General features: G+C 45.6%; 1 protein-coding gene across 3 annotated transcripts in view; it reads right to left on the bottom strand.

Annotated features, from left to right (window-relative positions):
- The window catches only part of GRM7 (glutamate metabotropic receptor 7), a 273,711-nt gene that overhangs the window by 189,015 nt on the left and 56,898 nt on the right, over window positions 1–27,798 (bottom strand). Inside the window, exon 1 of one of the 3 annotated variants that reach the window (XM_086755676.1) lies at window positions 6,512–6,996. The exons of the other annotated variants lie outside the window; for them this stretch is intronic. Within the exon in view, the coding sequence (XP_086611802.1) occupies window positions 6,512–6,562 (51 nt within the window). The 5' untranslated portion in view covers window positions 6,563–6,996. Of the gene's footprint in view, window positions 1–6,511; window positions 6,997–27,798 lie in introns of those variants that run through there. 3 annotated transcript variants of the gene reach the window in all.

The raw sequence follows: 27,798 nt of genomic DNA, 5'->3' as shown, positions 1-27,798 counted from the left end.
TTAACACAAAAATAAGCATCTTACCTTCTTATAAGGCTGTAAATAATAACGTCCTTCTAATAAATAAGGACGTAACACCTGTCTTAACAAGTGTACATATTGCAGATGGAGAAGTTTCTATTTGTAGTTTCATTCTTAATACTTTCATTTGTCTAATCCATGCATTAGGGTGCTCAGGCACACGCAGATCCCTGCGTCTCGCTAAAGGTATTGCGAGGGGCTACGATCTACAAACTCTTGTACCAAGTCAACTTACAATGAACCTACAGGCTCACTTCTCTTCCTACACAGCTGTAAACAAAATTTTTAAAAACTCTTATCCATGACACTGCCTTCCTCTCAGAGCAAGGCTCTCCCACTCCTTGTGCCTGCAGGCCATTTAACCCACTCCCACCCAACCAGTGAGCTAGTCCTGGCTCTTCCACTGCCACAAGACAGTAAAAACTCTGCAATCAATAGACTGGTACTCCTTTTGGAGAAAGAAAAAGTCATATCAGCCATGTCTGTGTGTTATCCAGTCGGAGGAGGTACAAGAGCAAGGTGGGCAGTACCAAGTGCGCGTTGTAGTTCCAGGCTTTGTCCTCAAGGCAAGGCCACCTACATGACCTTCGTATGAAACTCAAAGCCACCAAAGACCTACTGCAAATGGAGAGGCAAAGGCATGAAGCAGCAATATAGATATAACCTGCTTTTCTGAATGTTTTAAGACTTATAGCTCCAGTAAGTGCCTTTTTTTTTTTTTGCAGTCTAATGATCTATTCCATGGGCAAAGAGTATTCTTTATAATCAAGCTCCTTTGAGCAGGGTCTATGAACCACCACAAAACGTTACTGATACTTAAAAATAATGCATTCAAACCTTTGGACGAAGCTGTGCCAGAAAGCAGAGTTCCCACTGTACTGCTACCAGAAAAATAGTACACCTTTGAGGAAGGCAGAACAGGATCTCAGCACCACTGTCAACATCGCACGTTGTGTTAGAAATAGGTGAGGCCCAAGTGGAATTCAACTGTTCTCTCACTTTGTGGCCTTTAGAGAATTACCTAAATAGAAATCTCAGCCTAAGCTGTAGCTTGGACACAAAAGCTTCATACATATTAAAGAGTACTCCTTTAAACCACAAAAATATGTTCCTCTGGGTATGAAAAGACGTCATGTTCTTGAACATTTCTTAGCTATTGTCTTACAGCACACCTGCAACAACACAAAAAACAGGTTCCTTTTGTTTGCAGGTATGATTTCTGTTTGCAAGACCAACCGTTATAATCTGAATTGTTAATTTTTCCAGTAAATCATCATACCTTGAGCCTTTTGAATTTTGGCTGCCTTGCTCATAAACTAGCAAGGCGATAAAGCTCTACTGGTTGGCAGATCTCGTGGATGAGATATGAGCAACAGAGCACATTTATATAAACGAGTGCATATCCATTGATTTTACAATATTAACTAGAATATTCCTCCTAGGATACATCAGTTAAAATATCAGTGGTGATTGCCCATCCATTGCAATGCAAGAATGCACAGCTCTTCATATTTTAACTCCAGCCCTGATAGAATGAAAGCTTGAGAGCAGCATTAAAATAATAGATGGCACTCTGCTAGGGGTAATTCGAAATCTTAACAAAGCATCAAAGGATCTTGTCTATTATGAGCTAATACTTCAAGCCAATTTTTAGCTGAACTCACATAAGGAGATGGGAGTACGGGGACCCTGCAACCTTTCTAATGGCCACATTTTTGGAATCATATGGTACAACAAAGCTGCTTATACAGCAGTAGTCTCTTCCACCTCATGCTGTGACTTAAATTCAGCCTACAAATAACATCTATGGATATTCTGTCACGCTTTTATCCCACGACACACCACAATGCCAAAAACATTATTACAAAAATATTGTATGAAAGAGAGAATGAGCACGTTTAAGAGGCATGCGCTGTATTCTTTGAGTTTGTGCTAATACTGAATCTACTTTTGGGGTTGTGTAATTTTAGCACAGCCTAAGAAAGCATAAGCGATATCTCCAGCAGCTAAGACGAGCAACAGTATTTCAAAGGGAAGCAACCAAGGTCTGTTCATTAAATACTACAGCTAACAAAAAAACTTGTGTCAAAAATGCAACTGTATTGGTACCACACTGCCAAGAACAAGCCCAGTGGTCATCTAACCCGTCAGACACTCGGGAATGGGAAAGGATGCTGTCTGTCGTAGGGAGGGTCACATTTTGGAGAGGCTGACATCAAGGCTTTCCAAGTCTTACGCAGTGAAGCAGAAGGAGACAGAAGGCAGGGCTGCCTCTTATGTGGTCTGAACACATGCTTCCAGATCTTCTAGATGCCAAAAAATAGTCCTTTGAGGACTGGAGCCTACATCCTACAGCATGCAGGTTTGCATGAAGCAAGGCATCTCAGAACGGTCCTTGCAACCATCCAGAGAGCAGAGAACCAGGGTCCGTATACACCCTGAACTCAGTTACAGGACATGACGGGAGCAGGTAGATCTGTTTTCTTCTCCTTTTATGTACACCATCCCCATACACTGTCTGCATGTCCAAAAACTGAGAAGTCAGTCACTATGAACACAGAGAGAAGTGATGTATGCACACCAAGTATATATAAAAAATATATATATAAGCATAAATATGCTTGCAGTGATTAGAGCTCATACATCCAAATACAGACTCGCAAATTCTAATTATTTTGAAAATAAATCACAACCAGGAGATAAACACAGCAAAGCAGCTTTTATGTTTTATTTATGTGTACACACTGCTCCATTCATTGCAAACACGTAATTGAACCTTATATTGTCTATGCATTTTTAAAAGGTTTTTAATCTGCAAGTATAAGTCTCATTGGTTTTGAAAGTAACCCAATAAAGACAACAACAGCAAAGACTCATTCAGCAGACAGGCTGAAATATGGAAAAGCTCAAGAGTGTAATGTGGTTTTCTGAAAGTAATACGTAAACGCAGACACACGCGCACCCAGTACAGGGGTAACAATCGTCCCTCAGAGCTTGGCTGTTACACTGAATGAAAGCCGGCGAGTCAGGATTGGAGCATGTCTCACAATTGCATTTCCAGACGAGCATTGTGCTTACGTTGTGGAAAATAAGGCTGCAGTTTGAATATTTATTCCTAACCTTTCAATACAGCAAAGTGTTTGTAGTCAAGAAGAACAAAGCCTACGGCCACCTTGTCTTTACAGAATAACACATCTGAAATCTGCCAGTACAGATTCATCTCTATTTAGTGTTTATTTACAACTTGGTTGTAAAGTTAAACTTCTGGCAAGCCGCTGAATATCGTGGTGAGCAAAGCCGAGTTCCCGTGAACAGCTTCTGCTGATCAGATATTGCAAAATTAAGAACCTAAACTCATAAAGATGTCTCCAAGCGGTCTCCATTTCAACGGAGATCTTGCAGAGTAAGCCGTCCCCCACTCCCTCCCATAGGTCCTCTGCAAAATCCCACGAGGGTGTCAGCCGCCTGGCGAGCAGTAGGGTTCTGGCGCTCAGTTCTTTCCCTATTTCCTTCGATGTAATGTTTGGAATATTTTTGCATTTAAGCATCTGTCAAATAATACAGAAAACTACATTTTTAATGCGCTCACACACTGGGGGTGTCCAAATGGCTCTGTTTAAGCTGAAACGATTTTGGTTTGGATTGACACATTATTAAAAGGTCGAGATAGAAGCACAACTGTGGGTTAAACGGAGCACCTGTAAGCTCCTGTTTGCATCTCACTTTGGTTCTGGTCATTCATGCCTACGTGCTTCAACAGATGGGGTTTTCTTCTGTCCTGGAAGGGGCTGTCTCCGTACCGAGCACTGATGATGCCCAGGGTGAAACCACGGCTAAGTAACTACAACTGGAGATGATGAATCCGAGCTATAAAACTAATCCTCATTTAGGAACAGAGCGATACGCCTCCTCATACCAAACCGTCAGCCTGTGCGTAAGGGAACGGCACCGCTTCCGCAAGTGTCTCCAGTGACAGCAAGTAGCACCAATCCCCTGTATCCAAAGGGTTTCCTAACGAGCCCACGACGCTCCGACACGCTGCCAGGGAGCACGAGAGTGCTGGTACCCAGGCACAGCAGCGTGCATGGGGGAAAGAGGGATAAGGAAACACTTCAGGGCTAGCAGTTAACAGCCTGAATGCTAGACAAGTGTCTAACGGCAGAGCTGACCCTTTTCTCCCACAGCATCCTCTCCAGCAAGGCGCAACCAACACATTGACCTCTGCAGTCCCTCCACCTTCTCCCGAGCACTTCTCCTCGGTGCGAGACCCCCACGTCCCTGCACGGCCAGCGATGCCTGCAACTGTTTTTCCTTGGCTTTCCACCCAAGATATGGGCTGCTTATCCTCCGAGGACAAGCACAGCACCGGAGGCAGAGGTAGAGGCAGGGGCGGCCAAGACAAGCGCTTGGCATGAAGCGCTCCACCTCCCCTTCATCGCCCAGAAGGTCAAAAAATCCGCTCCTCTGAAATACGACAGGCACGGGCAGTGTTTAACGTCCCTTTGGAAAGTTCAAGAGGCATTTCTGTAGGGTCGGTGTGCTGGCCCTGCTGCGGGGGTGGGTTTCACCAGCGATGCTGCTGCTTATTCTATACACTGTCTTTGATTTTGTGTTTTCTTTAATCCAAAGTAAACATTGACATGAGAATCAAAAGGCCTGTTGTGTCCTCTGAGCATAAGAAACGGAACAAGGTCCTTCAGGACACAGACTTTTGGCATAAAGGAAGGCAAGGAAATGTGGCAAGAAGAGATGTAAGCGAGAAGGGATTATAATTATGGGAGAAATCTGCATTTGACATTTCCTCAACTACGTAGACAGGAATTATAGGGCATAATGAAGTTTCAGTGAATATCTATACTTATATTTCATCTCTGGCCTTTTACAAAGTGCATCATCACCATGTAATTATATATATATATATAAATATTTATGTATTATTACAGGCAATCGCACTTTTACCTTCACTGGTTTTCTTCACCTCAACATTAAGCTTGCCAGCTAAATAATTACATTTCTTATCTAACTTGTGGGAAAACAAATTTAATAACAGAACTACAGCTAGAAAGACAAATACTTAGGGGAGAATAATTTTCAGACTTAAACTTCAGAAGCTCAATAGATTATTCTGGACACTGGATAATTACTCGGCATGTCTTTATCGCAAAAGTGCCTGGACATTCTAATTAATCCAAATTGCTTTCTAAGGGCCATGTTATTAGACATATGCAGAAGCAACTAGATATAGAAATATATATATATATATTTTTTAAGGTCTCTAACAGTGCTATCTTCCAGCACGCTGATGAAAACCACACCACGGGGCCACCAACTCCTTCCCTCGATTGCAGCAAGCCCTGAGCAAAGGAGAGGAGCCTCCAGTGAAGTCTGGGCAACACAAAACAGACAGAAGCAGCTGCCTGACTTGGATCATAGAGACTTTTTTTTTTAAAAAAAGGTAAACAATATTGCCAAAACAGAGAAGGGGAAAGGATCAGCTTTACCCCACTCCCTGAACTTGGTGACGCTGCTGGTGGCAGAGCCGGGTGCTGCCAGCCCCAGCAGCCTAGGTGCGAGGTGCCGGTTCCACCGACACCATGGTCCCCAGTCCGCAGGGACCCCAAAACCTGCCCCGGGTCACCAGGACCAGCCGGGCTGAAGAACAGCAGGAGAAGCCTCCTGCAATGAGGGCAGTGCCTCGCAGCAGCCGTGCTGCAATTACTGTCATAACCCAGCAGAGTTCTATTCCTGTTCAACAACCTCTGATTTATTTCAGTGAACTCTTGTTTATTTATTTCACTTTCTATGTATTTATTTACTTTGTACTTCTTGTCATAAGAAATTGTAAATGTCTAGCTTGTTTCACTTCCAAGTTTAAATAATTTTGAAAAGGACCCCACACAGGGCTTCCTTCCTGCATCTCAGCAGGATGCCCCAGCTCCGACTGCCACGCCCCAGCAGTGGTGTGGTTGGTGAAGCACTGGGTGCTGGACCAGACACAATTCTCTTCCTCGTCTCTCATACAGCAGCACATCACAGACAGGAGCTAATCCCCGAGTCAAAGGCGTGCTGGTAAACCGAGTTGCTTAAGGGATTACGGAAAACTGCAGAAGTCTCCTGTGTTCTTCATGAGATTATTTTTATCATCATCTGTCCTCTTTAATAGCCTTGTTAAGTATGATGTTCCTTGAACCAAACACAAACTTTTGATTACTTAAAGCTTTATGTAAAATAAGGCAATACATACAATTTGGGGCAGCATTTCGCCCAAATAGAAACGTCTCCGCCAGGCAATATTAGGCATTCCTATAAAATCACACTGATGACAAACATCTCTAGGTGCAGGGACAACAAAATGGGACAGGAAATTTCTCATCCTTCAAGAAAATGCTTATCCATGTCTATGATGAAACGAATCCTAAGTAAAGTGTACCAATAGCCATTTCCAAAGAATAAAACCACCTTTCCTTGTCCTCACCTGCCTTTCTCTTACCTTTGCGGAACTGGCCAATGTTAGTCCATCATTAACATAATTTTCAGTCATTAAAAGGGATCACAATTCTCTACAAGTGTCCTTTTGAAGTTTCATGGGTGCAAATTTGGTGTAAATTGCTGTCAGTATTCAATATACAGGATATCACACGCAACCATTAATCAAAGAAAATGCCTGTGCGAAGTCCGTGCCCAAAGTAAATGAGGTCTGTTTCGTTTTCTCTCCTGATACCCAAGTTGTTACAGTAAGACTTGACTTGTTATACGCTGTCACAGTTCTGTATAGCTGGGCTTGTTCATCCTTTGAAATGAAGGGAGAAGAAAAACAAGTGCAAATGAAGCCACTGTTACCCAGATACCGAAATAGTTTCAAAATAAACCTGATGATAGTTTTCTTCTTGCAATTCCTTTAGCAGGAAAGACGCAGGTACTCCAGAAATTTGAATGGTGCCTGGAGGACTCACGTGTCAAAATCTGGAGCACTTTTTTTCCTCAACAAACTGACAGCTTGAGCTCTCTTTGGCAGGGCATGGGCTTCTTGGCTGGTTCGTCGCTGTGCCTACAAGTTGGCTTTAAGCTGTCGGAGATCAAAGTAATGGGCTCCCCGGGCAGGCTTGTATTTTCGTAACCTTTCTTCCCATGTTTGACTCCTGCAGTTGTGGGGATTTTCCTGGCAGTTATGTCTTGAAGTTTTGCATAAGATTTTTTTGCTGATCCACACACAGGGCAAGCAAGCTTTTAGAGATGAAAGAGATCGCTCTGACCCTGAAAAGCTCCAAAGATAAAAGGTTCAGAACCCACTTCTGGAAAGCTCTACATGTTTCAGGATCCCTGCTCCATGTAACGGGCTGCTAACGCTGGAAGTCCTTCTGCTCATCGTTATTTAGGGTTTGATCCTGCAAGATGATAGTGCACCAAGTCAACAGAGCAGAGCAACCTGTTTACTTTCAGGAACTACATGAAGTGAACTATGGAAGAGGAGCAGAGGACAAGCTGGCAGAATGAATGATATGATACCATGTATTTTCCCTTTTATGAAATAAGAATTGAACGTAGAGCATCACATCCTCAGCTGGTGAAAATTGCCATTGGCTTCAATGGAGCTCTACCACACTACACAGCTTGAAGATCTGATGCACAAAATTAACGCTGCAATGAATGGTGCTCTGAAAATAATTGTGCATCTATATTTATCATATTAAAATGAGCAGCATGACTTTGGAGATCACCTCATGTTTATGCATGTGCAGTTTATACCCTAAATCACTGTGGGTTTTTTTATTTCTCATTGAACAGATATTTCTAAAAGAAAGTTTATGCAAAATGTCGGGTGTCAGATCGTTTTGAACAACTGAATATAACAGGTCTTCATCAGCTATCACCAGACCAAATTAAGCAGTGCCCGAAGGCCCGGAGGAAGAGCAGCTCGGTTTGACAGCGGTGATGGGATGTGATTTTCCTTATTAGTGCCTGACCAGCCGGGCAATGGCAGCACATCCTCCTCGCTGGCAGAAATTAGACAGGCTGGCGGCCCATGCTTACAGAAGCCTAAAGCCATTGCAGCAGTTGAGCTCGCTGCAAGGAGGGATTGGCCCTTCCAGCCCCAGTTCCACAACGTGAGGAGAGGGGAGAGGAGGGGGAACAGCAGGGGAAGGGGAGAGGCTCTTTCCTCTCCACTCAAAAATATTTTGAGAATTTTGAATGAAAAAGTATCTACGTGAATGCTGAATATCAGTGTTCAGAACACGAGCTTTCCCAGAGGAGAAGCAAACAGTCTTATTTCTGTGTGATAAGACCTAATAAAACATGAGTGACAAACAAAAACCCAGCTATTTTCCAAACGCCCAGCGTATGACTTCTGTTCCTTTGTTGCCCCTCCTGCTCTGACTCGGTGGCACGACAGCCTTTTTATCAGGATGCCGGGAGCTTTGTGAACGCTGCCTTTTTCCACCGCGATCTTGCAAGCGTCTATCAGATTCCCAGGTGTCAGCTTTTGAAACGAGCACAGGGTTTTTGTTTCCTCCTTCTTCATTACATTTTTTTTTTCCAATTCCCTTCCCTCCTGTTATTTATTCCTCTGGAGGGTAAAAAAAACAGCGCAAAGGAACAAGCCCCCTGTGCATACTTCATCAAGATCTGTAGACTTGCTACTAATTACCGCAGTCACAGTTATCAACCTTACAAGCAGCTGAAAAGGCTGGAGCCCGCGCCTCGGCGGCGATGCTAACCCTGCGGTTCACTGAGGCGCTGCCTCGCGTCCCCTCTGCGGAGCCGAGGAGCACGGGAATTTTTGAAATGCTGCGTTCTGGTATCACAAGCAACCAACAGGAAAATTAGCATTGTAAACCGGCAACCTAATTTAGATAAGCACTATGTGAATCCATCTAATTTGTATACAGAGTCATTATATGGTCACAACCGAGTGACTCAAGCCTCGTTCTTTTCTTCTTTTTTTTTCCCCCCTCCTAAATAACAGCGCTCTGGGAGTATCCTGAGTTAGTGATGCAATGCTGCCGGCTGACAGCTCACTGCCAGGCATGAAATGGCAGAACATTATTGTTTCTAGCTGGGGGATGACAGCTGTCAGTCGGGGAGGGCAGAGCGAGGCAGCGCTCTGCCCCACGCCCAGGACCCCCGCGCAGCCAGCCCCAGCTGTGTGGCCTTGCACCCCGTGCCGAGGATGCTGCCCACCTCCCTGTGCTTGCAAACGTCAGTGATCCCTCAAACTCCCCTCTGCGTTGTCTAAGAAGCTGCTTCGCAGGTTTTCCTGCGATTTCTGGAGCTACTCAAAATGGTTGGCAGCCCCCCTCCACTAGCGCAACACCAACTACGTCGACGCTCCCATTATCACGCGGTTGGGCTCGGAGTAGGACCTCTCCGTAGCTGGCGCGGGTGCCACACAAAGCCCTCGCGGCAACGGTTTGCAGATGGCGGGTTCCCCCTCCATCGCTCCCCAGCGTCCCCCACTCGCTGGGGCTGCTGGGCCAGCGCTCACTGCATTCAGAAACACGCGTGCAGAGCTGCTTCATTGGTGGGCTTTGTTTTCCTGAGGACTTTGTCATAGCCAGAAATGCCAGAAGATTTTAACATCCATGCTGACAGCTTGGAAATCACCATGTTTAACAACAGAAAGCTGAAGGGAAGCTAGATAAACAGAAATACTTTCCTCTTGCACACTGTCCTGGTGCATCGACATTATTCCAGACACGCAGGAGATGTGTATTTATCTCGGTGCCTACACCAATTCCATCACCATGGTATCCCAGCAGCTTGCAAGTCTTTAAAAATAGAACTAATAGCATTTTCTCCTTATTTCTTCCTTTCAAGCTTTCAAGAGAAATGCTTGATTCATTTATGGCTTTTATTTATTCATTTGTTTGTGAAACAGGTTGAGTGAAGCACATCGCCTCCCCTTCGTGTCGAGCCGGATGCCGGCTCCAGTGGAAGCCCTAACTGTTGTGCCTTACCCTGGGTGGGACGGCGAAGAGCAGAGAGAGAGAAGGAGCACTGCATAGTTAAGAACAATCCTATACAGAGCTCAAATTAATTAACGCGGCAATCCAGACTCAAGGAAACAGTCACCGCACCCATGGCACTGCAATGTTTAATCGCCGCCAAACTCAGGGACACGCGCTGGGTGCGGGTGACGGGGCTTCCTGCCGCTCCAGGTGTCCAAACCGCAGGGAAACAGCAAATCAACTGAATTCTCTAAATAAAAGGTGCCCGGCCCAGCACGGCGTATCACAAAAGAGACAAACAATCTTCCAATCACCTCATCCCCCACTCCACTGCTACCTTCTATTTTTTCCCAGGTTGGAGATACAGATTGGGATCTTATCTACATTTGCTCTTTTACCATCCCTCTCGATGACTTATTTTCCTAACAAGATGGCAAAAGCCTTGCAGGTCTCTTGACAAGATTCTTTTCATGGCTGCAGCCTCCTGAAAGTGCCCCAGATACACCCTCAACCATCAGGAGGGGAGCGCGTTCCAACCACTGCTGAGGACACGGCAGGGCTGCCCTGGCCTCGTGGGAGCTTTGGGGCTCGGCCTTAGGACATGAGTCCCTATTGCCACCACGGGTGCCTCAAGAGGGGAGACCATTTCCACCTTCCCTAGGGACCTGTAGAATTTATGGACAACATGCCACTCTTCCCCTACAACGTGTCCCCAAACCTCTGCTTCGGAGCTCCTCGCCCACAGAGACGTTACAAACCACAGCAGAACAAAGTGACAAAATACTCAGTCACGCGGTAGGTGAAACAGCGATGACTCTGTCCCATTTCTGTCGTCCCCTGAAAGAAGGAAGCAACTTGACTATGTTCATTTCACAGCTCTCAATGAGAAGATAAAAAAAAAAAAATTACAGCAAAACTCATTAAACCAGGCAGGAAAGTTTCAGTTCTTTGATTGGTATCTTCTAGGTCTATGGAAATTAGAGATAAAAAAAAAAAAAATTTGCTTTCAGACCACCTATTCCATATCTAGGCCAACGCGGAGGAGTATTCCCCGCAGATTCCCGGCCGCTCTCTCCTGCTTACTGCGGAATAATTACAGCAAACAACGTGACTTCATGTTTCCCCAGAAGCAAACTTCCACATCCTCCTCACATCCATGAACTTGTAGGGCTCCCACTTGGCCCTCAACGCATCAGCAATTCTCGTCTCCAGTAACGACGCGCCTTCGCCACGCGCTGCCGGAAACATCTTGCATCTCAGCCTTGTGACCATGTTCAACGCCAGTTAACCTCTGAGATTTATTCTGTCCCATTTTGCCACCGTAATAGAGAAGGAAGAGATACTAATTAGCTCAGAGCTGTTGCAGGAATGCATGAATATTAATGCAACCATCCAAACTGATTTCACCAATTACGGCTGTTACGGCAGCTCTATTACAATTCATAAAGCGAGGATTGATATGAAGATCACTCTTATTAAGAGAGTGAGAACAACTGTTCGTAGAGCTCTATCATGCCTCAGATGACACCGACAAGGTTAGAAACGTTTTTTTTCCCCCATATAAAATAATAAAAAACCGAAAATCTGTAAATAATGTAAGAATGAAGAAAAAAAAAAAGTCTTCATCATTCACTCGGAAAAAATATCCCCCCCACTTTTCAGAGATGCCTTTATAGCCATTAATCAGAATGGTACCCCTGATGTTTTATTCCAGCTTAACCAGCAAGGGTCATGGCCTTTCTGCTCGTGTGGGTCAGCTACGCCGGCTCTTTACCCGAAGCATTAATGCAGACGGCCTTTCTGTTCCAAAACGTACACTGAGCTTTCCTCACCACAGGTTCAACGCAAGCTTGTCATCTCCCGTTCCTAAATTCTCAAGCACGGAGCACCTACCAACTGAGAAAGACACAGACCCATTAAACCAGTGAGCTGATTCGGGATCTTTATTCCCTTTCTACATTTCATGCTGATGCTCCCCTCTGAAGTGTCTGATCTCAGACAGACATCGGTATATGAAATGGCTGATCGATTGTACAACATGGTAAAGCTTAAATGCACTTTTATTATGCACACAGCACTACATTTTTTATTTATTTCCTTTTGTAATGGTTTTTCCCCTCTCTGCAAACACTGCCAGTACTTGGAAATTATAAAACTAACATCTACTGAACTGATAAAGGAATTAAACCATTCAATGGAGAAAAGAATCACAATAAACATTCAAGATTGCATCATGAAGTTATAACGAGCCCCCTCCCGTGCTGGCTGTAAACCGGGGGCTCGTGCAGCTGCCCCTGCAGACCCTCGCACTGCACTGTTCCCTGGGCGGCACCAGTGCAAGAATTCGTCTGTTTTATTTATCTCCAGGGGGAGACGGGGCGCAGTGGACAGGACAAAGCAACAGCAATTTCTAGGAGATGAGGGTCCATTTACTAAAAGAGAGCTTTAACAGAGAAATCATGTTTTTTTACAGTGAGGGTGGTGGAACCCTGGCCCAGGCTGCCCAGAGAGGCGGTGGATGCCCCATCCCTGGAAACATTCCAGGCCAGGTTGGACGGGGCTCTGAGCAACCTGATCTGGTTGGAGATGTCCCTGCTCCTGGCAGGGGGGTTGGACTGGATGGGCTTTGAAGGTCCCTTCCCACCCAAACCGTTCTATGATTCTAATAACTAAATCTGGTCTTGATACTCCCAACTTTTTTACCACAGTAGACTTGACTAAGTATTGAACCTGTATCTAATGTTGTGCCAGATGCTTAACAAAATTATTTTATATTTCAGGGAGGGAAATGGCCACTCAGTTTAATAAATAGCAACGCAAAACATAGCGCTTTCCTTTCCTTCCCAATTTGCTTTCCTCTTGCTTACGATACATACAAGTAGGGAAAAATGAAACAAGGAAAAAAGCCTACTGGTAACGATCAACGACAGAGGAAGCTGTTCTAAAAATCACCCAGATCAGGCTGTTATGGACCAGATGCAAGCCTCACTGAAATTATACAGTATTTTATATCCCCTAATGGTTTGCAATTTTAGAAGAAAACAGCTTTTCAGTGAACAGCATGGAAATGTGCTAGAGCCTTTGAGCGGTTTTTTTTCTCTGCTTCCACCTGCTGGTCAGACCATCAGAATTGTCGATGGAGATGAGCTCTGCAGATGGAGTTAAAACACTCCTGAACCGATTACGGACGGGTCGTGCCATCGGCCAAAGCCCAGGCACTGCCCTGAAGCTTTGCCGACATCTCCAGAGCAGCACAGCGGGCATCGGGTTGCTCTTCACTCTCTGGAAACGCAGCGACAATACCCAGTTTCACAGTTATTGTCTGCATCAAAGTACATTCATCCTCTTGGCGGCATTGACAAATTCATGTGCAAATACTGGACGCTGTATTACACACGATATAAAAAGAACGTAAAAATGAAAATGCAGCCTCTGTAACAGCGTCATGATTTCTATGGTAATACTAACAAAGAGGAGTTTAGCAAATTATAATGATTTGGGTGAAAAATGGTCTCAATATATTTTTTTTTCCAGAAGGAACACTCACTGAAAATTGGAATAGCCTCATGAAAATTGTTCCTAGAGATAATTACTATTAACGACTTTCATCCAGGATGAATATTGAATTAGAGCCAAACTCTGTTGTGATGTGCACTCAAGTACATAATTCAGGATTTTAATATAAATGTACTGCACTTGCTAGAAATCAGATTTATCTATTACAGTAACCACCATCGTAAACATTTCTATGCAGAATTCTCATACTCTTGGATACCAGCCCCTGTGGATGCTGCCAAAATGTATGTATGGAAGCAATGCTGATGAGATGAGACCACCTTGTTCATCTCAGATAAACGCAAACCTTATTCTCAGAGTATACAGCACTATTTCAAGTGGCATTTGCTCTATCACATTGAACTTGGATAAACATAAAGTGTATCCTAAGTGACTTCTGAAGTTCAGTATTCAAAAAGGATGAGGAAACCTCTACAACCTTGCAGACCCAAGAAACAAGCACCCAAGCACACAGTCACTTTTTGACCCTCCTCTGCCCAGCAGAGAGAAGTTGAAAAGTGCTGAAAACCTGAACATCCTTTCACTCTTTGAAAAACATGCTGTAGGTGGTCACCAACCCATGCTGAGGCCCACTACGAGACTGAAAATCTAACATTTCCATGTAGACCTCAGCCCCTCCCGGTCCAGTGGTTGCTCAGAGGGCAGATGTCTCCTTGAGCTCTTGTGTCCAGCACAGACTCAGGCCCAACAAGTTTCAGCACCATCACCTAAGTATCCCACCACAAGAGAGCTGCTCACGGCCAGGTGATGCCTGGGTCAGAAACTCCTCTTTCTGCACATGGAGAAAGGAGACCTGTCCCAGCTGGACCTGGCGAGACTTCCTTCAGCACCACAGACACTCAGCTCTGCCTTGAGACAACCACCAGAGAAAGAGAGTCACGATGCCTTGACACCGAGTGACCGACTTCTCCAAGAGTTATGAACTATTCATATGGGTCCTTCACCAAATGCATTTCTCTGCAAGAAGGGAAAGCATCAAAAACAGGTAACTGATGCACTTCAGCTGTTCACACGGGGCAATCTCATCCTCTGCATTAATAATTTAATGAAACTGTGGCATGACATATATACAGTCAAAAAGCAACAAAAAATACTGCAAAGGGTTACTTCAAAACAAAACAAAACAAGTGTGAAAAGACCACTTCAGAATGAGCCTTGTTGGACTCTTCAAGCGGCAGCTTTTATTTGCTTCCTGCTTTTTATTTTTCTGTTTTTTTCTTTTTTTTTTTTTTTTAAACAAAGTGCCTCTCACAAACATTGCTTATGCCACCCCGAACACAAATGACATCAGTTCCAGCAGAAATGGCAGAAGCATCGTGGGAGGCGGCGTTAGCGGTAGCCAAGGATAAGGATGAGATGAAGCCTGAGTTTCTCTTATTTTTGTGAACCCGACCAAACCAGGGGATCTCCAAGAAGCTGCTATTTATAAACACAATATTGTCAGTTGTGCTCATCTCAGGGTGGCAACGCACATACCCCCAGCTTGGACTGTATTCGCAGGTCCAATTTACAATTGCTAACAAAAAACAACTACGCTCTTCCACAGAAACTGCAATTTTCTTGTCATCCAACGAGACAAAGTCATTTGCACCTTCTCATGCGGAGGTACATCCCACCACCCGTGGCTGGAGCACTGGGGGGAATACTGAGGAGGTGCTGGAGGCCCTGAGCTCTCTGACTTGGAAGAAGCGAGGAGGAGCAGCTCGCAGCACACGAAGCGGAAAGGACGAAGCAGAGCTTCCCAGGCCAGGGCCATGGCTGAGGCAGAAAAATGAATTTTGTTTCTCGCTCTTCTTATTCAAAGCTGCAGTGGTATTAATAGGATAAAATAGAACAAGAGTGTTCAACAGTAAACCAGCCATATTTAGACCAAAAAAAAAAAAAGATAGTGGAAATGTTCTGACCTGCTCTACAGCTAACGGTATCCTTTGTCACGGCTCCTTTCATGTCCCTTCTTCCCACCGAGGACCAGGTCTTTGGTTTCTGCCCCTCAAGGCCCATTAAGCTTTTCTTTTTCTGGGTTTATCTTTAAAGATACTGCCTGTATTTCCAAGCCTTTCACATTTCTCCACTACATATCCCTGCTCCATCTGGCACTTGCAACACCTTCCAATTTAGATTCATCTGGAACGAGTCCAGCAACAGCGTCAGAAATACTGAAACAGATGCTTTCAACAACGCCTCTTCCACCTCTTGCACCGATGGAGAAGGGAGCTGTCAGACCTTCCTTCCCTCTCCTCTGCCGCTTCGGACTCCCGAGCCCGCGGCGCTCACCAAGGTTACCGGAGGAAAGAGCACTTGGCTTTCAGGCTGTCGTGGCTACAGAGTGGCTCTGTAGCTATATTGTCTTCTCCTTCACCACCTCCGTTGCCAAGTGGCCCAAGCACCACCAGGCAGGTGGGTCCCCCATCCGCAAGTTACCAGGAGCCACAGCCGGGGCTGGGGATGGCAGCGGGGTGTCACAGGGACCCTTCTTGGGTTTCAAGTATCCCTGAAGCGTAGGGGACAAGGTGGTGGCTTCCCCCTGCAGTCCCATACCCAGAGCCGCAGGCAGGAGTGGCTCTGGAGCTTGGCTCCTGAGGAGCTCTTGGACTCACAGATCTTTAACCACCTCTGAAGCTGCTGGCAGAACGTGTATGTGCACACATCCATAAATATTTAATTATCAGAGGCATTGGTCACAGAGACGTCCAGCTCCATGTTCACGACTACCTGCTCAGTACATACACCTCATACTTACTTAATCGGCTCCATTTTCTTTGTTTTCACCTTCTTGAGTATTGCCCAGCATTCAGTAAGAAGTGACACCCATAATTCAAAACCGGGCTTCAAAACCGGCTCCTGTGTATAATGAGGGTTTAGTGCCGCATTGATCTAGCTTCTTGTACGCTGTAACAAATACAAATCAAGCTTGTCATCCTCCCCTTTAAATGCAAACCTATCATCATATAGCCAACCTTATTTTCAGATTTTTCAAGATGTTGATCGTTTTTCAAGTACATATATAAACTAATTCCTTGTAACCTCTACAGCTTAAACACAAGCTGAACGTGTCGCCAGTTTCAGACTGCACCTTGGATGCTGATGGGGATGAAGTCACCCACCCTCACGCACAGCATCTTCAGCAGTGGGGCTGCTGCGAGTCAGAGCGGTTTAGCACAAATCGGGACACACAGGCTGAGCAACGGCCTGGCTGGGTGAGATTCCACACGTAATTAGAAAGCCCTGCAAGTTTCTCCATAACTGCACCACTCTGAGGACTTGATAGCGAGGAGCCCTCACGGGGAGCTGCACGCCACCTGAGAACACGCGATGTCTCTGGCCGCTTTCTGCGCGGATAATAGAGTTATTTTAATGGCTGAAACTATTTAAAAGCATTTGCTCTCTTTTTTAAAGGATGACAAAGAAAGCTAGGGCATAAAATAAGCAGGAAGATGAACCGTAGTCAAAAACCACAGGAAGATCCCTTTCCTCCGCAGGCGCCGCGGTCGCTGCTGCCTGTGTGGATGCAGGAGCGGGGTCACCCCAGCGTGATGCTGTGCAGCACCAGGAGGTCAAACCCTCACTCCCTTCCGCATCCACCCAGACCTGAAAAATCACCCTCACGCCCAACTCCAGGCCCACTGCAGCCACTGGAGGAATTCTCGTTAGGTAAATGATTATTTATCAGCAGGTTTTAGTAGCCACAGGACCCCAAGCCTGTGCCCCCCTGGCCCCAGGCAGCCGCAGGCACACACCCCCCATCCCCAAAAGCGTGGGGTGAAGCTATGCGGATGCTGGTCTTAAAAACCAGAGGCTGGACGCAGCAGTTAATTGTGCAAGAAGCGTGAGTGAGGCATTGTGCACTTAAACGCTGAATTAAGCTGCAAGAAAAGAAAATCATATTTCGCTTACAGTACCAGCCAAAGCGGCTGTAAAAGCCCTCCTTCACAAAAGTTCTATTGGAAAATGCCTTAGATATCATTAAAAGATACAAGTTAATAAAAACCAAGTATCAAAGGGAAGGGAAAAAGGTTTGAAGGCAAGGAAAAAGATGCTTTCAGATCTGATTTCAAAATGATGCTGCGCAAATGAGAAAGCCAATTTAACAATATTATTGTACTCCGTCATTAGGAGAAATGAGAACAATCTACATATCACTAAACTGCGTTTTTTAAACAAAAAACCCCACTTAAAACAAAATACAGGGTTGATATAAAGACCATAAAAGCTGGGTTATTCACCACAAACCAGACTGAGAGAAGGTTTTAGCTGAGACATCCTGTGTTCAAAGCTGCTGGTGCCCCGGCCGGCACGGGGAACGGGTGCAGGGAGCACGGGGCGTTCCCACCCCGGCAGAGGGAAGGCAGCTTCTGCGCCAAGCAGACGGGCACCCACAGGGGCCACTGCCGAGATTTACCCACAGGGGCCACTGATTTACCCACAGCAAGTCCCGTGGCCCCGGGGGTGAGAACCCAGCAGTGGCATCACCACTGCTCCGCTGCAGCCCCAGGTTAAACCCAGTCACAGGTTCTGGGACATCCCAAAGTGGGCTCGCATCTCACCTGGTATCTCACAAGCTTCCAGACAAGAAGTGAGCTGATGCTCATCCCAAATAATTTATGGTTTCAGTATAAAGCATGTGTAAGTCAGCTTCTGCTGTCCACAAGCTTGCGTCATGACTGTGATCCATACTGTGTTCTGCCTTGCAACAATGCCCTGTCTCCGGGGAAATAAACAAACTGCATAAAGTAAACAGCGTTTATCTCCCCAGGCTCTGAACGCATGGTTCCCCCATCAGACCTGAGGATGAAGGCAAACCCGTCCCAAAATTCTCATTGCAGGGTAAGGAATTAGACGCATTTGCCAACACGTGCTTTGCTCTTGTACAAACAAAGGCATGAAAAAAGTTAGCAAGGTGAGCTGCCAAAATCCTCCGTTTGGTACCAATTCTCTCTGCTCAATAAATTTAATAATCCCATAAACCTCTTTTATTACACTCTCACACTGCAATCTCCCTCAAAACTCAGCGAGGTGCGAGGCTCCGCCTGCCCCATAAGCCCCACGAGACACCAGCTTTGGAGTCAGTCATTGCCAGCCCAGATTTAGACTGAGCAGAAATTTAAAAATAATTCAAATATATAAAAACTAAGTTATCAAAATGATTCTGTTCACATGGTAGCTGAGTTATTCTTTTAAAAATTATCGCTGCCACTGAAATACCAGAAACACAAGTAACACCCAGAGTACTTAGAGACACTTGAAGCACCTTGAGAAACCAGGGTTTAAACACATAAGAATTGACTGAATTTCACGCAACGAATCACGCAAAAATCAAACATGCGCTCAGCTACTTGACTGAGCCAAACCCACAGCTACGGTTATATCGAGTACTTGCTTACTCTGCCCCATGCGATTTAAAAAAAAACCAAAACCAACAGCTCTGTCCCAGACTGAGATTCTGTTGTAGATAGGGGAAAGTTAAGCAAAAATAGAAATGCAATTTGAAAAATTAACAGCACAGACACACCCCAGGACACTACTGACCCTGCTTAATTTGACCTTAAGTCTTCAGCAACTGCTGGGGTCAGGGACACCATAAAAGAAAAAAAAAAAAAATTACTTTTTATTAAATTATTTCTCCTCCAAGAGCCACCACTTTCTCACTGTCTATGTCAACAGGTATAGGCCAGAAATCCCAGCAATTTGCTGTGAAAGAGTTGTTATTTCCTTCTCGTATCTCAATGTGAAGTCATCGGCGTACGAACCATCCCGAGACAGCTGCATTTTGGAAGATGCCTTTCCCAGCAACAGTTACAAAACCACAACACATACCTGGGGGTGAAATGGGAGATCTGGATGGTGGGAAGCAGGAGACCAAGGAGCAGTCAGCTCTTGGGAGGGAAGAGACAGAGCTCCCCGTGCCGGGGATGAGGATACTCTCCCTGCTGCAGAACATTTGGGGTGTAACGCATGCAAAGCCAACAACTGCTCAGTTTACAAAACCAGTGGCTTAACTCCGCCAGCTGTGCCAGGGAACGCAGGGACGCCTGAGCGCAGAAGCTTTAAGATACACCAGAGTAAGAGGAGGCTTTTGATATATATTTAATTGCAAAACTCAAAGAAAATCCAAAAGCAACCTGAGGTGAATAGCTGAGATGAGAGATTCAGCTAGGAGAGCTCAGAGAAACGCAAAGAATTGCACATTTTCCCCCAGCTGAAGCCTTTCGACAACACTTCAAACGAGGAGCAGAAATGGAGACGTGGAAGTGGCAGCTCAGCACTCCGCCAGTCCCAGGCAAGGTGTGCTGCCTGAAAATTCAATGCCTTCACAACTGGGAGAAGGGGATTATGTGTTATCACCTATGTTTTCAAAGCAGAGCAAGATGAAAAAGAAAAAAAAATAATAAAAAAATAAAGGAACAAGCACAGCAGATCCTTAAGAAGTAATGCTTTTCCCAGGTCTAATTGTGCGAGTGCTGAAAATTCATGCCACCTCCCTTTTAGCATCCCACAGCCAGGCACTCGCTTGGAGCCGCAGCCAGCAGTGGCTTAAGCAGTAAAACTGGTGAAAAAAGAGTGTCTGCTGCAGATTTCTGGCACCACTGAACAGACTGGATGGATTCACAATCTGGGAGGCCTTTCTCATTGACTTTGCCCTGAAAATGGTGGCAACATTGTTTTTCTCTCCTTCTGAGCACTTTCTTACTTTAAAAAAAAAATAAATAAATAAATCTATAACTCAGATTTCTGCAGGAAAGAAGGAGTAATTTTTTTTTCCCTCCAACAGGCAAACTTGATACAGGTCATCTCTATCTGCATTAAACCTACTAGAAAGATACCATCCTGGGTGAGCCACCCTGAAACAGTGAAAACGGGAACGCCACCTCCACGGGGCATCTGGTCACCACAGAGCTGTAAAATGTTCCATAATTATTTTCCCTCCTTGGAGCAGCAACTCCACCGAGACCCCTGGTTTATCAGCACGGATGCTGTGCAACGGAAAAAATGAAGGCACGAGTTACACAAGCGCTGCTGCGGTTTTGCACTCGTGTAACGTGTTTCCCCCTGATGCTTATTGGGACAGGCGCTGACTCACTCGTGCTCAGGAGATCACCCCAGCTCACCCTGGTCCTGCTGCAGCTCGCAATAAATAATGCCTTACAGGAGGAAGCGGGAAAGGCGCCGAGGTCGGATAGCTGGTGAGGTAAATGGAAAACTGGGAAAAGTTTTGCCCAGTTTCTCTGAACACAGGGCAGACATGCCAGTGGCGGCCGTTCTCGCATCCCAGCTCCCGGTCAGCGCAGGGCACGGAGTGGGGCCAGGCAGGTGGCTGGCTTGTGTCAGATCACTTCTTAAAGCCAAGCCGCTCTCTAGGTCCGAAGGATTTGATGAAGCACGTTGCCACTGTTTGACTGGCCAACGTTCATGCTGAAGTCAAACCGCTTCTGATCAGAAAGCCGGTGGATCCTGGGTCATCGTTTCTTCATTGGAGCCCATCCACAGCTCCCTGACATGAGATACCTCTCAGCAGAGCAAGGTCAGTGCCATAACAGAAGATTGGTATTAAAAGACGAGCACAATGGTGTGCCTTGTCCTTCAGCACGTTACATCCAAGTTGGTTTGGTTTTTTTTGTCACCTTAAAAGACACCTTGCATATACGACAGTTATCTACGCACAGACTTTCCCGTGAGCAGTTACTTTCAAGGTTCCACCATCACGGCATCACTGCACACACAGTCCTTTCATGCACCTATCCCACATTTCTACCAACTGGCTGGGGAACGGAGACCCAAGGCAGAGTCACGATGAGCTGCTTGCCACCAGAACAGGGAACTGTAGCTGAATAGCATCCTTTGCTCCTGCTTCATGTTTCAGTTCACCTCCAGGTTCCAGAAGCAGCTGGTCTCTGTACTGAGTCCAAATCCAGGCTCCCTTTGGCTTCTCCGACATCAAGCAGAGATTTGTGCCATCCCTCCCAGCACCTGCTGATGGGAACACAGCCCGAGAAGTGCAGACTGCCGTGTGCAGGTACCCGGCACGGCGGAACAAAACTGACCCAAACTGCTCCCAAAGCCAAAGCAGCTCCCCGAGGCACGTTCTGCTAAGGGGCTGTCCTGTAGTGACAAACGGCACCGTGTGGCTCACCTACCTGTGGAACAGCGCACATTTGGGACAATAAAACAGAAATCAATAAAGAAACCATTTAGAAAGCGGCTGCCACACTGGGTTTTCCAGACACCAAATGTAATTTCATTTGTGAAGGCAGGACTGCAGCCGGTGCCAGGCCAATATAACAAAGAGCAGACTGCGGCGCCCACAAGAGCAGAGCCGCTGCGCGGGGTTTTACAGCATTTACCAGGTAAAATGGTGAAAATACGTTGGCGCACAACGCGACTGAGATCTTGGCTATCTGCTCACTGATTCAGATCAAACCCACGCAAATCTCCATCGAAGGATAAATTATGTCAGAGTTGAGGACAGGTGCTTGACTGTACAGTGACAAAAACTATAAATACATTATGGGTGCATATTATGTAAACACACGTACTTGTGAGCATTGCGCGCCGCAAAACGCAGCTCTGCCTGAAGCCACAAAGCACAGAAGATAAGGGACCAGTGACTGGCAGGGGACAGAAAAGCCCAGCTGAGGAAGCACTACAGCGTCGTGTCTGCCCCGGCGCTCTGACCGGCCCTGCACACTGCCCGTTGGAGGCTGTCTGAACAGCATCGCTTGCAGAGTTTTACATTCTCCTCTTTAATTCACCTTATGATGGGCAGGGATGAGCTGCTCAGCTTTGATTCTCTGACAGCTCTCCGGGCTCGAGAAGGAGGGACAAAGCAACTCCACACTCTATAAGAGAGGAAAACCCATGGCTCTTCCCAGAAAGACCTGTCCTGCCAGTGCTTTCCAGCCCTTCCCTTCACGTCTCTCCTCAGGGTCACCGCTGGTGAGGACGCAGTGGAGAGCTGCTGGGTCAGCCCAGCACCGTCCTCGCCCCACGTTCCCGTCCTTACTGGTCTGCGGTGCGTATGCCCAAAGGGAAAAGCTCATTCTGAAACACTGGGACCTTGGCTTGACAAACCCTGTATTTCACAGTAAAATAATTAACTACATCAATTCATGTAGTCTTTTTTTTTTTTTTTTTTTTTTTTGGCTAATGAAGCTTTTCCTTTGAAACTTAGACAGTAAAATAATTGTGGCGTTAAGCAATGTTTCTTATTTACAGATCTCAAAGCACAGAAGGAATTCATGAGAGTATTTTCCAACAACAAAGAAGTGTTTTGAATAAACTCCCACAAACCAAGCAGTGTCAAACAAGAACAGAAATTTCCTGAAAAGTCAGGATCTCTAATTCGGAAGAGAAATAGCCTAAACTATCCTTTCCGAGAACTATGTGACACTAAGGTGGAGAAGAACACTGGAATTGGAGAAAGCCTCCTAACGAAAGCTGCCTCCGCTCTGTCCTTCCTTGTCTTAAAACATTCTTTTTGAGTTGGGGAGCAAGCAAACAGGAGGTGCCATCTTTGCTTAAGAGAGAAGCAACTTTATCTTGCCTTCAGGGAATACCTATTAAAATTTAATTCCCATAAATATCTTTTACAGCTTACAGAGTTAATTAGATTGAATCCATTTAGTTTTCAAACCATTAAACAAAGTTTTTCATTGATTTACAGATTATAGGTTGATATATCACAGCAAAGCTCCTTCCTGTTTTATTATCCCCCTTGAATCCTTTTTAAAAATATTATTCAGCTCAAAAATCAATAGCTACTCTGGCAAAGGAGGAAAAAAAAAAAAAAAAAAAAAGACATGAAAAGGTTTCCAAGTACAAGTGTTAAACCTGTGGGTGGATCTCACCCTAGAAAACATTTTGATCCTACCCGAGCGCGAGAACGCGACGCGCTGCCTTTCCCAAGCGCCGGGGGCCGTCCCCACGCCGGAGACCTCGCGATGGGGAGCGGGAGGAGGAGGAGCAGAGGGCAGCTGCTCCGCAGAACGAGCGCCACAGCCACATTGATGGAAAAGGCACATTTTGATTTCAAAAGAGTTTGACCAAAACATCACTTTAATTCACACTCTCTCCTAATTTCATTTCCCACATTTTTTTTTTCAATATAAAAACCACGACACATAGATACAAGCCTTTTTCATTTACAAAACAGAACCCAGCTAAGGTTTTTGGACACTGGTTTCTGTACCCCCTTTGATATTTTCATAGAGCTTTCAAATAAGATTGGATTAGTTCAGAAAGGCATGACATTTTCCACAGAAAGTGGAAAATATATCAAACATGATCATTATGTTGTAAAGAATGCATTTTTTTAAATTGTTCCTCAACAAGCACACTTTTTTTTTCTGAAATCTGTAACCAGTTCAACAGCTGATGAGTCATCACTCTACTTGAAGACGCTCGAGAATGACTAATTGAAATTCCAAAAGTCAAAATACGAGGGTTACAGACTTCGAGATGCAGGCTGCGTTCATCTCTAATGAGATCTCTCAGATGAGAGTGAGGTAAGAAAACAATTTCTGCTCTAGACTAGATGGCAGGTATTTTTCCTGGCTGCAGGGAAGGTCGCGGGGCTGTACATCCCTGCCCCTCCTGCGCTCTCTTCCACGCTCACCCCCACGTGCAACACACAGCGATCGATAAGCAGATTGCCAAAAAAACTATAGCATTTTGCATTGGTGTTTCACGGATTAATCCGTGAAGATGGGCAGTACCGCCAGCATTTGCGGATGAAGAGCAGCTGAGCAGAGGACCAGCCCTCCAACGAGCGCATCCCGCGCTCTGCATGCAATGCTGGAAGCCCAGGGGCATGAGTAGGACGTGGAGCCACCATCATGGGGTTAGCAGATAAAACGTTGTCCGTTTTTCTCCATCACCCAAAGAAAAAGTCAGTTAATAAAATCAGCATATCCGTTACTAGATTCAGTTCCAGTCACTCTGACTGCATTCAGGCAGTGATACTCCAACTGGGAGTATGCGGGGCGGAGGGAATAAATAAATTGCTGATTTTTTACCCACTTAGCTCCCATACCTGGCAACATCTGCCTAGCGAGTCAGAGAAGATTGAAATATATGAACCTGTGCAGAGCTTTTTTAATATTCCCGGAGTTGAGCTCAAGGGATCCGCTCCTCCTGGGCTGACAGATTCATCACAGGCAACAAAATGCCATTTAAATATTTTCACGGCAGAAAAGTTATAAAACTTTGTATCTATGATCTACCCTTTCTTAATCACATTTTTATAGCTGTGAAGACAGACCATTTGTGGTGTTATTTTAAATCTGACAGACTGAGACAAGCCATTGGCGTAACTGAAGATCCTCATTAGAGGAGAGCAGCTTTGCTGGGGTGTCATGTGCCCCACTCCCAGCAGGTCCTGTGCCCTCGCCCATCCCCTAATAAATAACTTTCCTCCAGCTGTTTGATGCTGCTTTTAATAATAACCACCTCCAGCCTTTGTTAGAGTAACCTAAGACTGGCTGGAATTGCCTAACACCATGGGAAGATATCAGTGATGAGGGACCTAATTCATTAAAAAACCCTACGTATAAATATACCTTTTCAGATAAAATTGCAAACAATCTCCCCCCGGTGAGCTTTGCCAGAAGGGGTGCTCAGCGTCCCCGCGTAGGCGGGTTATTGTCATGCAGTATGTGACGCATTGACAGATATTCTCCTAAACCACAGCAACGCCACCAATTTCAGAGCCGTCCCGCACTGCCCGGCAGGTCCCGTTTATTCACACACTCTTCTCCCTTAGGAGATGAACTCCTGGGCTTTCCCTGTCCTCTTTACGTATTCCACTCGTCTGACGAAGGCAGCTCAGCTGCACCTACTGTGTTATGATCTTGCTCATGCACTGTTTGCAGTTAATCTGTTTTTTTTTTTATCTTCTACGTGATTTTTTGCAGGTTTTGCGCAGTACTCTCGTGGGCCTGCTTTTATTCAAACAAGTCTAAAGTTGTCGGACAGCTTTTCCCCCAAACGTACGCCAGTGAGCCCATTTTCGCCCGCCGTAGCTGCCTGTTTCATCCTTTCATTTACCTCAGGGCCTTCGTTTTGCTGGTTCCATAACTCCAGAGCCCCTCACCGCTCCTTCCCGCACGGCGCTCACTACATTTCATCTCCCGTTTCACTTTCATCGCCTTCGCACACGCATACTTTGATCATAAGTTCTTTATGGCCGATTATCTTTCAGCAAATAGATTCACTTCAGAGAAAGGGTCTCCAAAAGACCATTTTTTCCTCCTACATTTACCTTCCAGGATGGTTTGCTGTCCCGCTTTGCCTCGTCACTGTCAGCACTGAAGATGCTGCCGCCCAAGCAGCCGCCGTCACCTCCAGTGAAGCAGTAACCTGTGTATCGCATCTGGCTTTCCAAGCGTGAGGGTAGAAGTCCCGTTGTTACAATTAAAGGCAAAGATGATTCTCTAGTAAGGAAAAACAACTTTAATTTTACCAGTTGGGTGTTCGGCATCGCTGCAGTTGGCAATGCGACAGCCACCGAGAACAGGTACGCTGTGGGGTGAAGGGTGGAGGGAAGGCTGTGGTTGCTGCCTCTCTAGCAGGTTACTATTACTAGTACTACTACTACTGCTTTAACCGCAGAGCATTGCTGCACGCAGCACTCAGAGATAAAGCCAGGACTTCAGCTCTCCCCTTCCACCGGCCCGTGAGCCCCGGGGCAGCACAGGGGGGACGTGGCCCTGACCGATGGTGTCCACGACCCGCTTCCAGCACAAAGCAGCCCAGCGTTGGGGGAGAGGGTGGTCTTTCCTCCTTACTGCTTGCACCAGCACACAAACCAGGTCAGTAACGAGCTCATCTAGAAAAACTGACCCCTTACTGCACTTCATAGCTTGTGCAGAACAAAATGATACTATAAATAGGAAAGTGTCTTATTTTCCCTACCTAGGGACAATCATTCCACCGTAGCAGTATCATTATACACTTTGGCTCAGCCCAACCCAAAGAGGACAAGCTGTTACTAACTCACATGATAATGAGGGTTTTTCTTTACCTGAATCCACCTCACAAAGAATAGAATCAGAAATGGCACTTTTCATCTAAACAGCGTTTTGTCAGAAAATGTACACCTAAAATCCCCATAAAAACCAGCTCACTTAAATCAATTTGCTTTCTCCTGCACTTCTTGCCCAAGGCGTTAATTTGTTTAAAAAATGACAGAGAACACACTCTCATCCCTGCCACGGGGAGTGGGGCACACACCAGTCACACGGTCGGTGTTCCCCCGACGCTCCAGGTCGGTTCCTTCCAACATCTCTGTTGCCGAGGCGCCCGCCGACCCCCCTGCAACGTCCACAGCGCTTGTCAGAGATGCAGTGCGTGCATCTGTGGCAGTTACACGGTGGGAGCAGGGGAAGAGGAGGGGTTGACTTCGTTTCCTTGCAGCGGATTGGATCCTGTCTCTCTGATTATTGTTTCTACCACCAAGAAACATGTTTTAAGAGACTAATAAACCCCAGTTCCTTGCCCATGTGCATTGCTGGTGGAAGAGATGACCCAAGAAGAAAGGCAGTTGTTTTAGAAGTAATCTTCAATGTTTGTAAATATACAATATCAATACGTAATGTGTAAAGACTAAGAGACACATCCAAGATGTGTTGCATTGCCCATAATTACTGCAGAAAATACAAGCGTGAGCACAAAGAAATATTGGTGTGCGTGCAAAGACTTGGGTGGAACTACACACGGTTATATAAATAATACATATAACTGTATACGCCACTATACACAGTTATGTAAATGATAAGGGATGGTACAATACACAGCTACCTCAACAGCATCCTCGAGGGGAAAAAAGTTTATAACTTCACCACCTGATAGAGTCTTTGAAACTTCCTACTGAACCTTTTTCCTCTGAAGTTTCTACTACTCCTCTTCCTTTCACTGTGGTGAATATTTCAAAGCAGACGTTACACTTTTATTTCAATTATTCTCTTTCTTTGCCCTCTGCTTTTCAGGGAATGTCAGTTTTCTCCTCAGAGTGGTTTATTTTATATTTCCAGGTAAACATTTAAAGAGATATTATACAGACGCCAGTCCACAGCAAGCTCGGCACACTCCCTCCAGTGTCTGATGCTGGCCTACTCTGGGGATCCTGCACAGGATGCTGTGTTACGCAGAGACCATATTAAGCACACGCATACGTAAACACTCTCTATAATATCTGAGTGCCTTTGAATTAAACAAGGGGTAAAACAACACAAAACCAGGCACACATTTCAGACTGACAGAA

This window comes from Chlamydotis macqueenii, chromosome 10 (assembly GCF_036417535.1).
Source record: "Chlamydotis macqueenii isolate bChlMac1 chromosome 10, bChlMac1.mat, whole genome shotgun sequence".
NCBI lineage: Eukaryota > Metazoa > Chordata > Aves > Otidiformes > Otididae > Chlamydotis > Chlamydotis macqueenii.
This window is presented reverse-complemented; position numbering and strand designations above follow the sequence as displayed.